The 11,827-nt window shown below is 59.8% G+C and overlaps 3 protein-coding genes across 4 annotated transcripts in view; 2 read left to right on the top strand and 1 right to left on the bottom strand.

Moving 5' to 3' along the window:
- Positions 1-360: 360 nt before the first annotated feature.
- Positions 361-1,099, top strand: CUNH19orf33 (chromosome unknown C19orf33 homolog). Its single transcript, XM_004715845.2, has 4 exons — positions 361-413; positions 498-610; positions 734-796; positions 945-1,099. The coding sequence occupies exons 1-4, from the start codon at positions 392-394 to the stop codon at positions 1,059-1,061; spliced, it is 315 nt and encodes a 104-aa protein (XP_004715902.1). The 5' UTR covers positions 361-391; the 3' UTR covers positions 1,062-1,099.
- Positions 1,100-1,197: 98 nt separating this feature from the next.
- Positions 1,198-8,654, bottom strand: YIF1B (Yip1 interacting factor homolog B, membrane trafficking protein). Of its 2 annotated transcripts, none has more exons than XM_004715775.3 (8): positions 8,564-8,624; positions 3,909-4,150; positions 3,724-3,828; positions 3,531-3,609; positions 3,357-3,414; positions 2,403-2,558; positions 2,224-2,317; positions 1,198-1,483 (listed from the first exon to the last, which is right to left on the bottom strand). In XM_004715775.3, the coding sequence occupies exons 1-8, from the start codon at positions 8,622-8,624 to the stop codon at positions 1,328-1,330; spliced, it is 951 nt and encodes a 316-aa protein (XP_004715832.1). In that variant the 3' UTR covers positions 1,198-1,327. The 2 variants fall into 2 exon arrangements, with proteins under 2 accessions (XP_004715832.1, XP_004715833.1); XM_004715776.3 differs by having other exon boundaries at positions 1,200-1,483; positions 8,573-8,654.
- Positions 8,655-8,839: 185 nt separating this feature from the next.
- The window catches only part of KCNK6 (potassium two pore domain channel subfamily K member 6), a 16,374-nt gene continuing 13,386 nt past the window's right edge, over positions 8,840-11,827 (top strand). Inside the window, exons 1-2 of the mRNA XM_004715844.2 lie at positions 8,840-8,918; positions 9,288-9,419. Of these exons, the coding sequence (XP_004715901.1) occupies positions 8,840-8,918; positions 9,288-9,419 (211 nt within the window). The remainder of the gene's footprint in view (positions 8,919-9,287; positions 9,420-11,827) is intronic.

Below are 11,827 nucleotides of genomic sequence, written 5' to 3'. Positions count from 1 at the left end.
CAGCGTGATACACAGCCACACTCACACTGCCTGTTACATGTGGGGCAGGAGGTTGCCCCCTCCCTCATTCCTTGAGAAACACAGTGCCCTTTGGGGGGAAACCCCATGACAGTTCTACACCCCCCCCCAAGAAATCTGCAGCACCTTTCCACCTTATTTTTAGGGACTCAATTGGGGGCCTCCCTCACCCACCAAAGCTCATGGGGGAAAGGGCCCACTCCCTAGAAAGCAAACGTTGGGTAGTGCTGGGGTGGGGCTGAGTCAGGGCTCTGGACAAAGGTTGTAAGGCCTGCCTCCTGAATTCCTGGGGCGGGTAGGGCCGCAGCTCCACCCCAACATTACTTAGGTCTCTCTGAGCACCGCAGGCCCTGACACACTTTCTCCCACCACCATGGAGTTCAACCTGGCTGCAGGTGCGTTCCTGGGGAGGAAGGGGCCTGGGGTGCTGGCGACCACTTCCTGCCACCTGCAGCAACTCACCCGACTTCTCTCTGCAGCCCTGGACTCCACTTCCAAGACACCCCAGGGGACAAGCCAGGGGGTAGGGCCCAAACACAGTCTCCCCAAAGTCCAGGGCAAAACAGAGGGAGATGCAGCTGCTAAAACCAAGGTAAGTCACAGCCTGGTCAGGCGCATCCGACGGGATGGGGAGGGGACTGCCTGGACCCCGGGCCTGCCCTGACTTGAGCAGGCACCCGAGGGCCCTAAGACTCACTAGCAGGCTCCTCATTAGCTCGGCCACAGCAGCTCCTCCGACTCCAGCGGCAGTTCCAGCAGCTCCGACTCCGAAAGCAAGGTAGGGGCGCCCCCTTCCCAGGTGCGCCGTGAGCCCTGTGCCCGGGTGCAGGGCAGTGTGCCAGGGCTGGGTGCTGGGAGGGCTCCATTTCTGGCCTGGAACTGGGTGTTGTACAGGAGGCCCCTGCCTCTTTCTCTCCCCACGGCAGCCCCATGCAGCAGGCTCGGGGTCGCAGGGAGGCACCAAGGTCAAGAAGCCCAAGAAGCCCAAGAAGGCCAAAGTGAAGAAACAGCAGGGGAAGGAGGCGAAGAAGGCCCCGCACTGACGGGCCTGGGTGGCTGCTCATTAAACATCCCTCCCGGAGACCTGGGCCCGTGCCCCTTCCTGCCCCACCCCGCCGGCCAAGGAGAGGCTGACAGCCCGGTGCCCGGCAGGCTTTATTGTTTCCATCAGTCGGCCGGGGCGGCCTGTGCAGCGGGAGACTCGGCACCTCGGCGAGCAGGGTGGGAGGGCGCCTCGGGTGGCAGGAGATGAGTCGCGGTGCCCCCGGCGGCCGCCAGGGGCTGGGGGGCGGCTTCCGGCGGGGAACCCTCAGCGCACCAGGTGGAAGGTGAGCCAGTACATGAGCAAGGGCTGCGCCGCCGCCACGGCCATGGTCAGGTACATGCGCAGCTGGTTCCGCGCGCCGCGCACGGGGACGCCCTCGGCCGCCGCCTCGGCCAGGATCTTCAGGCGCAGCGTCCGGATCTGGGTGGGGGCGGGGGCGCGGGTCAAGGGCTGGGGGTCCGTAGCCTTCTCAGCCTGGGTCCCACCTCTGCCGGTGGTGTGCCAGCAGCCCTGCCCTCGGCCCTAGTCGGGAGCCTAGCCCGGTGCCACAGTCAGTGCCAGGCAATGGCACATCTGAATGAGCTGAACTTCACCACCTCTACTCCACCTGGAGCAGGAAGTGAGCATCGGGGCTGCGGGTGACAGTGTTCAAGACCCCTGAGAAGCGCCATTGTTCTTCCCATGGGGGCCCTCTGCTTGGCAGGCACACACCACACTCCCCGCTGAATCCTCCCCTTCTGGATGGTGGGTCGGGTGGTCATCACTGGGGAAGCAAAGGCCCGCAAAGGGGAAGTGCTGTGCCCTGGTTCGGGACAAGCTGAGGGCCAGGCTGGGGCCTGGCGGGGTGGGCCTCCAGCCGAGCAGCAGGCATCCCCACCTGGAGACTGGCAGGGGCACTTGCCATGTCAGGCGAGAAGGGCGAAGGTAGAGCCACCCAAAGCCCTGCGGGCTGGATAGCCCTGGCACTGAGCACCCTAATTGGGTTCTCTGCCCTTCGATCCCAGGAGTGGGCACCCCCTCTGGCAAGCCCCGAGTTGAGCAATTGAGACTCCATCCACCCCCCCACACACACACACTTAAAATCTTGGCTCAGCCACCTCCTGCGGTGCCCCTCTGCCCAGGGGGCTGTGCCCTTCCCCGCCCCTCCCCCCCCCACTCACCATGAACACAAAGATGGACAGGCAGCACCAACCCAGCACCAGGTAGTAGCCAATCTTCCCAAAGAGCAGGCCCATGAGGACCCCGCCGATCATCCTGAGGGGGTTTGAGAGGTTGGTTTGAGGAAGAGGGGGTAGAATGGGGGAGGGCTGGGGCAGGCAGGGAGGGTGGGGACACTCACCCGACATACTTGTAGCCCAGGAAGGCCACCAGGTCGATGGTGGTGAGGTCAGTGTTGATGGTCACCAGGTAGAGGCTGAGCAGGATGACCAGCACCTCCAGTGTCAGCCAGGCCAGGGCTGAGCTCGCCTGCAGCCCCAGCAGGTCTGGGGAGAACCTGGGGCACCCTGCCCCGTCATTCCCTTGGCCAGCCTGGAACCCCAGGCCTAGTGGGGCTGGAGCCCCAGCAGTGACCAATGTGGTCTGAGCCCTTTTCTCAGAGGGCAAAGCTGACCCGTCCCGGGGAGATCAGGGTGGAGATGGAGCCAGCTAGGCCCGAGGGCTCAGACCGGTTTGGAAGCATGGGCAGAGGTCGTAACCCTGACAGGCAGGCAGGGCTGGAGGCCAGGGGCAGGGTTGCAGAAGGGGGCTGGTCTGGACAGCGTGGGGGAAGTCAAGTTGGGCTATGGGAGCTCAGAGAGGCATGTGACCCCCGCCTGGGAGGGGTGGAAGGAAAGGTCAGAGATAGCTTCCCAAGGGTGGGGCACCTTCTTCCAGCTTGGTCAGGGCAGATGACCGCCTGGCTTGAGTCCTGAGAGATCCCCAGGACAGACTAGAATGGCATGTGTTTGGAGTCCCGGAGGAAGTGGACACCGGTGGGGGACACCTAGTCTAAGGAGAACAGGAGGGCCTCCTTGAGGAAGTAGCGTCTCATGGACACCTTGAATGAGCAAGGAGCCAGATGTGCAAATACCCTGGGAGGCAGAGCCAGGGCTGAGTGGAGTGGGGGAGGGAGGGGCAGGGCACTTGCTGGGGGAGCAGAGGGCAGAGGAAGCTGGAGTGGGTGGAGGGGAGAGAAAGGGCTGGGTGGGTGGGGCACCAGCGTGGGGCAGGTGATAGGAGAGAGGGAAACCCAGCAGGCTGTCCTGGGAGGGCTCTGGAAGCTTCCCCACCCTGCTGGCCCCAGTCCTCTTACCTGTCCTGGGTCCCTAGTGCAAGGCCAGCCACTAAGACGTAGGTGATGAAAGCCATAGCTGTGGGGACAGACATACAGGCACTAGTCTGAGAATGAAGGACCCCCTGCAGCCACCAGGCACTCACAGCTCTGCCCGACCTCCCCACCCAGGAAGGTACTCGGGGAGGGTGGAACCTGGAATGTAGAGGTCGGGTGCGTTGATGTCGAAGCGAGGAGCCACCGGGGTGTCCTGCTGGTACTGCACCTCCCAGTCCTGTGGGGAGAGGCGGGACAGGCAGGACCCCCAGAGCTGGTCTCTTCCCCAGGGGAAGAGCCACCCTCCTTGCCCCGAGCCCCTGCCCAGCCTCCACCCTCTGGTAGGGCTGACCTGGTGCAGGTAGGGGAAGACGAGGAGGCCCAGCTTCCTGCCCACATACATGGTGTCCACTGCAAAGTAGTACTTGAGCTTGCTGACGGAGAAGAAGCGGTCCATCTGGGGGGAGATCCAGGGCTGCTCAGCACGGGGCCCCTTGCCATCCCAGCTGCCCCTCCCCCCGGCCCCAGCCCACTCACGTTCTTATCCACCAGCTCCTTGCCCTGCGCTGCGAGGCTGCTCCCATAGGCCATGGCCATGTTGGACACAGGGTCAGCCAAGAAGGCCGCCTGCGGTGAAGCGGAGGCTGCTGGGTAGCCCAGGCCACTGGGGGCCCGCGGGGTCCCATAGGCCCGACTCTGGGCTGAGCTCGTGTCATCAAAAAGCTGGTGGGGGTCAGCCATGCCTGGCTGGGACCCCACGGGGATCCTCCGCTTGGCGGCTGCAGAGAAAGAGGGGACTGAGTGCTGTCTCTGGGCTCTGCACCGGGCATCAGATGGACCGTCAGGGGTGGGGACTCTGCCTTCAGAGGACAATGACCATGCTGAAGGCCACGACTGATCGGGGCGCTGGCCCTGGGAAGTGCCCTAGTGGTGCTGTGGGTTAGCACTGGGCTGCTAACTGGGAGGCTGGCCATGTGGGAGAAAGAAGAGGCGGTCAGGCTGTCAGCTCCCATTAAGATTCACAGTCCGGATTCCCTGGCAGGGAGTCTGGTGTGGTTTGACTGAGCACGGACAGAGCCAACCGACGGCAGCGAGCCTGGGGTTTGGGTCTGCGTTTGTTTAAGCCGCTGCCGCCAAGTTGGCCCCTACGCTTAGCGATCCTGGGCGCCAGAACGGAGCTGCTCCTAAGGATTTCTGTGACTGTAGAGTGTGATTGGAACAGGTGGGGTCTTCTTTCTCCCACACAGCGGCAGGTGGGTTTGAACCACCAACCTCTGGGTCAGGGAGCAGCCCCACGCTTACCCACCGCACCACCAGGTCTCCATACTGTGGGCAGGACCCTGCATTGAAAGTCGTGCATACATCAGGTCTCCGGTAATCAGGTCTCGGGTATACCAGCACATGCCCACCCCAGGGTCTCGGCCAGGAGCACTCTCTCCCTCGATGCCCCCTCAGCTCTGCCTGGGGGTCTTGTTCACCGGCACCCCCACCTTCCTGTCCAAACTACTCCCCCTGCAGTAACCCCTCCCCGAGTCACTCCAGTCCACAGAAGGTAACTCTTGTCCCAGGAACTGGGCGTTTTGATCAATTTCACTCCCTATCCATCCACTTCCATCTCGTGTGGAATTCACAGCTGAATCCTCCCATCCCACCGCTCCTCTCGTTGGCTGCCAGTCGATTCGGACCCACAGTGACCCCAAGGGAACTGGGATGTTACCATCACAGTTGGGGTTACAGATAGGGAAACCACCTCCGAGGGACTGAGCCCTGGCCAGAGGACGTCTGGCAGCAAGTGCCAGAGTTAGCTTTCAAACATGTGCACAAAGTCCTTGTGGACTGCCGGGAGTGGTGATGCACTGGGCTGCTAACTGCCAGTGGTTCGAAACTACCCACCACTCCTCACTCTGCAGAGTTAGTCTCAGACACCCACAGGAGCAGCTCTACCCTGTCCTATAGGCTCGCTCCGGGACAGAAAGGACTTGACCGCCATTGGGTTGTATGTTGTTCTGGCTTGGTCAGGGGGCCCTGGGGCTGCTAACTGCAGGGTAGGCGGTTCAAACACTAGCTGTTGGGACGGAGAACGATGAAGCTGCTCCTGTAAAGATTTGCAACTTCAAAAACTCTATCTAGAAGTTTCCCGATTTATTTGGCCCACAACCCTCTATTTTTAGAGAGAGAGAAACAATTAAAAACTATAGCTCCGAACCCGGGGTAGAATGCAGACAGCTGGGAAGTCTACAGGGGCCGTTCTCCTGTCCCCGGCGCTTGCCCGGAGCTGGGATCGATGGCTGTGTGTTTGGGTTTGGATATGGGTTCTTCCTCTCAATTATCTGTCATCCAAAGAGACCCAGGTCTCTTCAGTCCGAAAGCATGCAGCCCAGCCCCATTTCTCCAGTCCTCCTCCCTCCCTCTTAGCCACTCCTCCCCCAAAGACAGCAGTGCTGCCTGAGGAGGCTGGGCCCTGTGGAGTTTTCGTGGCTGAGCGCTCAGGGGATCACCCAGTCACCAACCTTTTGGTGAATGCTCTGTGCCTCCCAGCGACACCCAGGCGCCCTGGTGGCAGAGTGGTTATGCATTACCCATTGGGCTGCTAGCCACCAGGTTAGCAGTTTGCAACCCCACCTGCAGCTGCTGCACAAGAGAAGGGTGAGGCTTTCTCCTCCAGCAAAGAGCTGCAGGCTCAGAAACCCACAGGGACAGTTCTAACGGTCCTAGAGTGTCGCTAGGAGCCGGAATGGGCTCCCGAGCAGTGAATTTGGAACTTGGAATGGGACACTCACTCATTCTGTACAACCCCCACCCCACCCTCCATCCTTGGCACTTTCCTCTCTGTTCTCACCCAGCCTCTCAACACTAAGCCCCACCGCCCCCCCCCAGCAGATGTCCCCCCTCCTCTGGACTCAGCCCCCCAGCAGCCCTTGATTGCCATTGTCCCAAAAGCCAGTGCCCACCTCCCTGTCTTCTCAGCTTCCCAGCTCTGCCTAGATCTGCTTCTCTTCCCGACAGGGGCCCCACCAACACTGGTGGAAGCCCCTCTGTGGGCTGGGCTCTGCTGGGGGTGGGGGTGGGGTGGTGAAGAACAGGACAAACGCCTGCCTGCAAGGAGCTGATAGCCTCCTGATCCTCCTTAAGTGAAGTGCTCTTTCTTTCCTGCTTCTGCACTGAATCAGGCAGCTCTCCACCCTCAGCCCTTTAGCCTTTCCCCTAGGGCACCGCCAGCATTCACGTGTCTCCTGGGTCCCACTGCCTCTGGCTGCCCCTGGACCCTCACCCCAGTGCCCAAGCCCTGGCTCCCCTTTGGTCTGACACCTAATCCATCGGTCATGGTGGGCAAAGGATCGCACACTGAGTCTCAGTGTTACCCTCCCCTCGGCCACAGTGCCATCTTGCACCTGACTTAAAAAAAAATGTCCCTACCTGGGCCGCCTGTCTGTCCCCAAACTCCAGCGACCAACCCCTCTTCCAAACGACAGCTGAGTAATCTTCCTAAGACACTCTTTTGCCAAAGAAGATCCATGCTCACGGTTCAGTGGATGAAATCCAAATACCTACCAGGCTCTGAGTGACCCAGCCTTGCAAGCCACCCGCCTCCACACTCCCCTGGGGCTCACCACGCCCCGGCCACAATGGCCTCCTCTGGGCCAGATGATGCCAGCTCCTGGCCCCACAAGGCCTTTGAACACGGCGTGCCATCACCTCGGAGCACGTTCCCTTCACTCATGCCTGCAATGTGGCACCCAGAGTGCAGTTTGAATGGCTCCCGCTCAGATGGGCCTTCCTTGGCCCTCAAGAGAAAGTTCCAGCCCCACCTTGCTCTCTCATGCTAGCCTGGGCTTGGGGGTTTTCTCGTTCTGTCCTGAGCACTGGTAGGAGCATAGCGGTTGCACAATGGGCTGCTAACTGCAAGGTCTGCAGTTTGAAACCATGAGCCACCGGGAGGGAGAAAGACGCGGCTCTCTATTCCCATAGAGTTACAGGTTAAAAAAAAAAAAAAGGATTACAGTCTTGGAAACCCACAGGACAGTTGCACCTTGTCATGGAGGGTCACTCTGAGTCTGAGTTCACACAATGGCAGCGAGTTTGGCTTGGCTTTTTGGTCTCCTGAGCACTTAGCACAACTTCTAAACGTGGCTCTGTATCTTCCTTTGCCTAGTCTGGATAGACCTCCCTCCAATGACCTTCCTCCTCACCACCAGCCCCCAGCTCCTGGCTAATTCTGCATGCCATAGATCCTCTTCCAGAAGACTTAGCTGCCAACCCCGTGGGGTTCCCTCAGCAACTTGGGCTTCATCCACCCCAGCCCTTGGCCCGTCCTCCTGTGCCCTCTGGAATCCTGGTGCCCACAGCTCCATCCACCTGGGCTGTCACTGTCTGCCTGACAATTCCGTAAAATTAGGTGGCAGAGCTGTGGGGGCAATGCCATGTCCCAGCCCCACTGGGCTCAGGTGGAAAGGGGGACTGGGTGCAGGACACCTTCACAATGGCTCCGGGATCACATCCCAGATTGTCCCCTCTGCCCTGATGACACCCCAAACACTCTGCTCCACTTGTGTCCTAGTTCAGTGCCTGTCCTACCGAGAAACAGCGCGCCTCGTGATAACTGGGCGGCCAGCGCTACTACGAGGAGTTCCTACTCATGATAACTGGGTGGCCAGCGCTACTACGAGGAGTTCCTACTCATGATAACTGGGCGGCCAGCGCTACTACGAGGAGTAACCAGCAGGCCCCCAAATTCCCTTGCTGACACAGGTACAGGAGGAGCTATGCCCAAGGAGTAGTGAGGTGCACGCAGTCTCACCGCCGAGGCGGGAAACGGGGGTTAAGAATACAACACATCTTAAACGAGGGTTAAGCATAGCCTGGTCTGTGCACTGCGGGGCGTGAAGGCCGCACTGGGGCGCTTGGAGGGCAGCTGGGGAGCCACGGGAGGGTGGGGAGCAGAGGAGGGCTTGTCGTTCACTGCGAATGAATGAAAGTCTGGCTGCTCTGCGCATCACACCACATCTAGCCCCAAGCTGCTTCCTTCTGAAGGAGTGTCCTGAGAACCGACCCTGAGGCGCCCCTGCCCCGGGCATGGCATCCCTGCGCGGGGCACTCTGACCTCGTGACCCTCGGGCCCCAGCGACCCCGCCGAAGGCAGCCGCGGCCCCACCACACTCCCACCCTCCCGATCTCTTGCGCCGGCCACGTACGCCACTTACGCTGCCGGGTGGTCCCCGAAGACCCCGCCGCCGCCAGGCCTGTCGGGTGCATCGCTGGCCGCCGGCTGAGCCTGGGTAGCAAACGTGTCCGCCCGGCTCCCGTAACTACGCCCCTCAGCTGCCGAAACATCCAATGGGCGCTAAGACATCCGGAGGCCCCGCCCTCGGCCGGAGGCGCGGGCGGGGAAACGAAAGTGGGATTGGGGTGGGGCCCCTTGACGTAACGCGAGGGTTGGGTCTGGAGGGGAAGACTCCTAGGAATCGGAGATGTCGGGCATGATGGGAAATGTAGGCGTCGAGCGAAGGGGTAGATGGGAAATGGAGTTCGCCGTAGACCTTTGCGTTGGTAGGCTTCTCCGGACCCCTGAAAGCGTGGAGTCCGGAAGAGTAGATCCACTGGTGCTCCCCAACTGTGTGAGCTCTTAGGGTTATATATTGTTAACCGACTTTAGATATGGAACTGAGTGTTTGAAATGAAGAAAAGGGGGACCAGCATATTCGGTGAGATGAGCACCAAATGTCTTTCATCAACTATATCTTTCCGCCACTTCCCAGAATTCATTCATGTTCTCGAGTTGCGTCAAGCCAACAAAAACACTCTACGTTTCGGGGAAACTGAGGCACGCCCCGTGCCAGGTGCGGGGGGGCCCCAGAGGGCGGAGCCCAGCCAGCAGTGACAGCGTTCCCTGCCCCCCTCTTTCCCGCACTTCCTCAGAGGCACGGCGGAGGACTCTGGACACCCCCTTGCCGCTCGCGAGCCCCGAAACTGCCCCCCCAACTTGTTCGGGCTACCAGGCGGCTGCGAATGCCCGGCGCTGCATCAGGGCGCAGGGCGACCAAGGCAAAGGTAGGCGGAAAGGCAGCCTCAGGTGTACCAGCCAGTGAAAATCAAACTCATCAGGTTGATTCTGACTCATAATAACCCTACAGGACAGGGTGGAACTCTTCCTGTTGCTTTTCCAAGACTGGAAATCTTTACGCGATTCGAAAGTCCCATCTTTCTCCCGCTGAGCAGGTGGAGGTTTCGAACTGCTGACCTTGGAGTTAGCAGCCCATCGGGTAACCAACCACTAAGCCGCCAGGTCTCGGGCCCTGAAAATTAAACTTCCCCTGCCTCTCCTCCTTGGCCATCTTCTCTCCATCTTTCTCTGCCTTAATCCCCTTCTCTCCCTCCCTCTCAGTCTCTTCTGACCCCCTCCTTCTTTATCTCAGTCTCTGCCACTTCTCTTGGACAAGATAATTGGTGGAAGTGACTTTTTTGCAGAGATAGTGCTGCGGAAGGGCGTCTGCAAGTTCTTCCTCCGGAAGAACTCGGGGCTTCGACGCCGAAGCATTATCTTTATTGGGAACCGTGAGGACTGCTCTTGGGCACTCCGTCATGAGCCCTGGACCAGCTGCTGCCCTTGTTTGCTGCTTTTTAGGGAGAGGCTCCCAGCCCTCTGTGCTCCGGGTTTGAATTAAGCATCTGTGCCTGGGGAAGCACTCTGCTTTCCTCAGCCTCAGCCCTGCCTCTCCAAGACTCATCTCATCTCTCAAACTGTGTCCTATTTTAATGAAGCAAACGTTTGGGCTCTGTATTGTCAATTCGTTTAAGCATCCATTTTCCCACCTGTCTCATGGGAGCAATGTGGCAAGGGCTGAGGTTTCCATGCCAGCCATGTGGCCGCAGGGTGTGGTGTAGTGTAAGGCCTTGATCATTGGTAGCTTCTGTTAGTGTTTTCATTATCAGATACCACTTCCTGTGGGTTGTGGGCCCCCAGTTGGCCTGTGCCCCAAGAGCTGTCACAGTTTTATAAATAGAAACAGCTGGGGAATGTCTCTGCTGGGCCCCAAGCCCCAGTCCTCCTCCAAACCGGATATGACCAGGATTCTGGCTGCCACCCAGAAAGTTCCAGCTGGCAAGGAATGCGGTGACACACACCTTGTGGTGTGGGTGGGGTGGCAAAAAAGGGAGGGGGAGAACAACTTACCCATAAATAAACCACTGCCATTGACTCAATCCTGACTCGCAGGGACCCTACAGGACAGAGTAAAACTGCTCCCCAGGGTTTCCACGGCTCATTATGGAAACAGCCTTGGCTTTCTCCCCAGGAGCAGTTTAGTGGGTTTGAGCAGCCGACCTTTTGAATAATAGTCCAACGCTGAACCCACTGTGTCAATAGGGCTTCTTCCTCATAAATGTTGGTACAACAGGAGACAGCCCTGGGTTCCACCCCATCCGCAAGGTCATTAGGCTTGAGTCTATGGCGACAGCTAACGTGTGCATCCATTGTGTGGAGGGGTTCGCCTTTTTTGCTAACCTGCTTTACCTGAAGGAGTCCTGGTGGTGTAGGGTTCCTGTGGGGCTGCTAACTACAGGGGGCAGTCAGAGGCAGCCAGCTGCTTCTTGGGAGAAAGATGAGGTTTCCTACACTGGTCCCGAGTTACCGTCTTGGAAACCCACGGAGGACAGGCTCAGTTACAGTGAGGTTGAGCTTACTTTGCCGAACATGATGTCCTTTTCCAAGGACAGGTCTCTCATAAATAGGGATGTACATTTGTAATTCTGCCAGGAAGAGAGCACCTGCCTCAATCCTATGTGACCTCGGGTCTCAGCTCAGATAGCCCCTCCTCAGAAAGGCCTCTTGACCTCCGAAGCTGGATCCAGACAGGATTTCTTCTGCATTCCTATGGTCCCCAAGCTGTCCTGTCCTGAGCCTGACTCCTCTGCTGATGCCGCCTCCTTCACATCCCTGACCACTCTGGGCGGTCATGCTTTGTTGACCTGTCTTCCCATTAGGCTGGGTGCCCTATAGAGGGCAGGGCCCAGGGCTTAGTCACCGCTGTGTCCCCAGCATCACCCAGCCGGAGGCAGGCACAAAGATCCCCACCCTGTCCGAGAGGACACAAGGGGCCACCCAGTTTTCCCGGTGTTGACTTAGGCGCCCCTCCAGGGAGACGGAGCCCTCTCTCCGGGCTCGGGCTCGGCGCACAGAGCTGAGGCTGCCTTTCCGCCTGCCTTTGCCTTGATCGCCCTGCGCCCCGATGCAGCGCCGGGCATTCGCAGCCGCCCGGTAGCCCGAACAAGTTGGGGGGCGACTTCGGGGCTCGCGAGCGGCAAGGGGGTGTCCAGAGTCCTCCGCCGTGCCTCTGAGGAAGTGCGGGAAAGAGGGGGGCAGGGAACGCTGTCACTGCTGGCCGCCGGTCGGACTCGCGGACCCCAGAGACCGGACTCCGCCCTCCAGGGCCCCGCACCTGGCGCGGGGCGTGCCTCAG

This window comes from Echinops telfairi, unplaced genomic scaffold (genome assembly GCF_000313985.2).
Source record: "Echinops telfairi isolate 266 unplaced genomic scaffold, ASM31398v2 ScPeMD7_655;HRSCAF=1070, whole genome shotgun sequence".
Lineage (NCBI taxonomy): Eukaryota > Metazoa > Chordata > Mammalia > Afrosoricida > Tenrecidae > Echinops > Echinops telfairi.
This window is presented reverse-complemented; position numbering and strand designations above follow the sequence as displayed.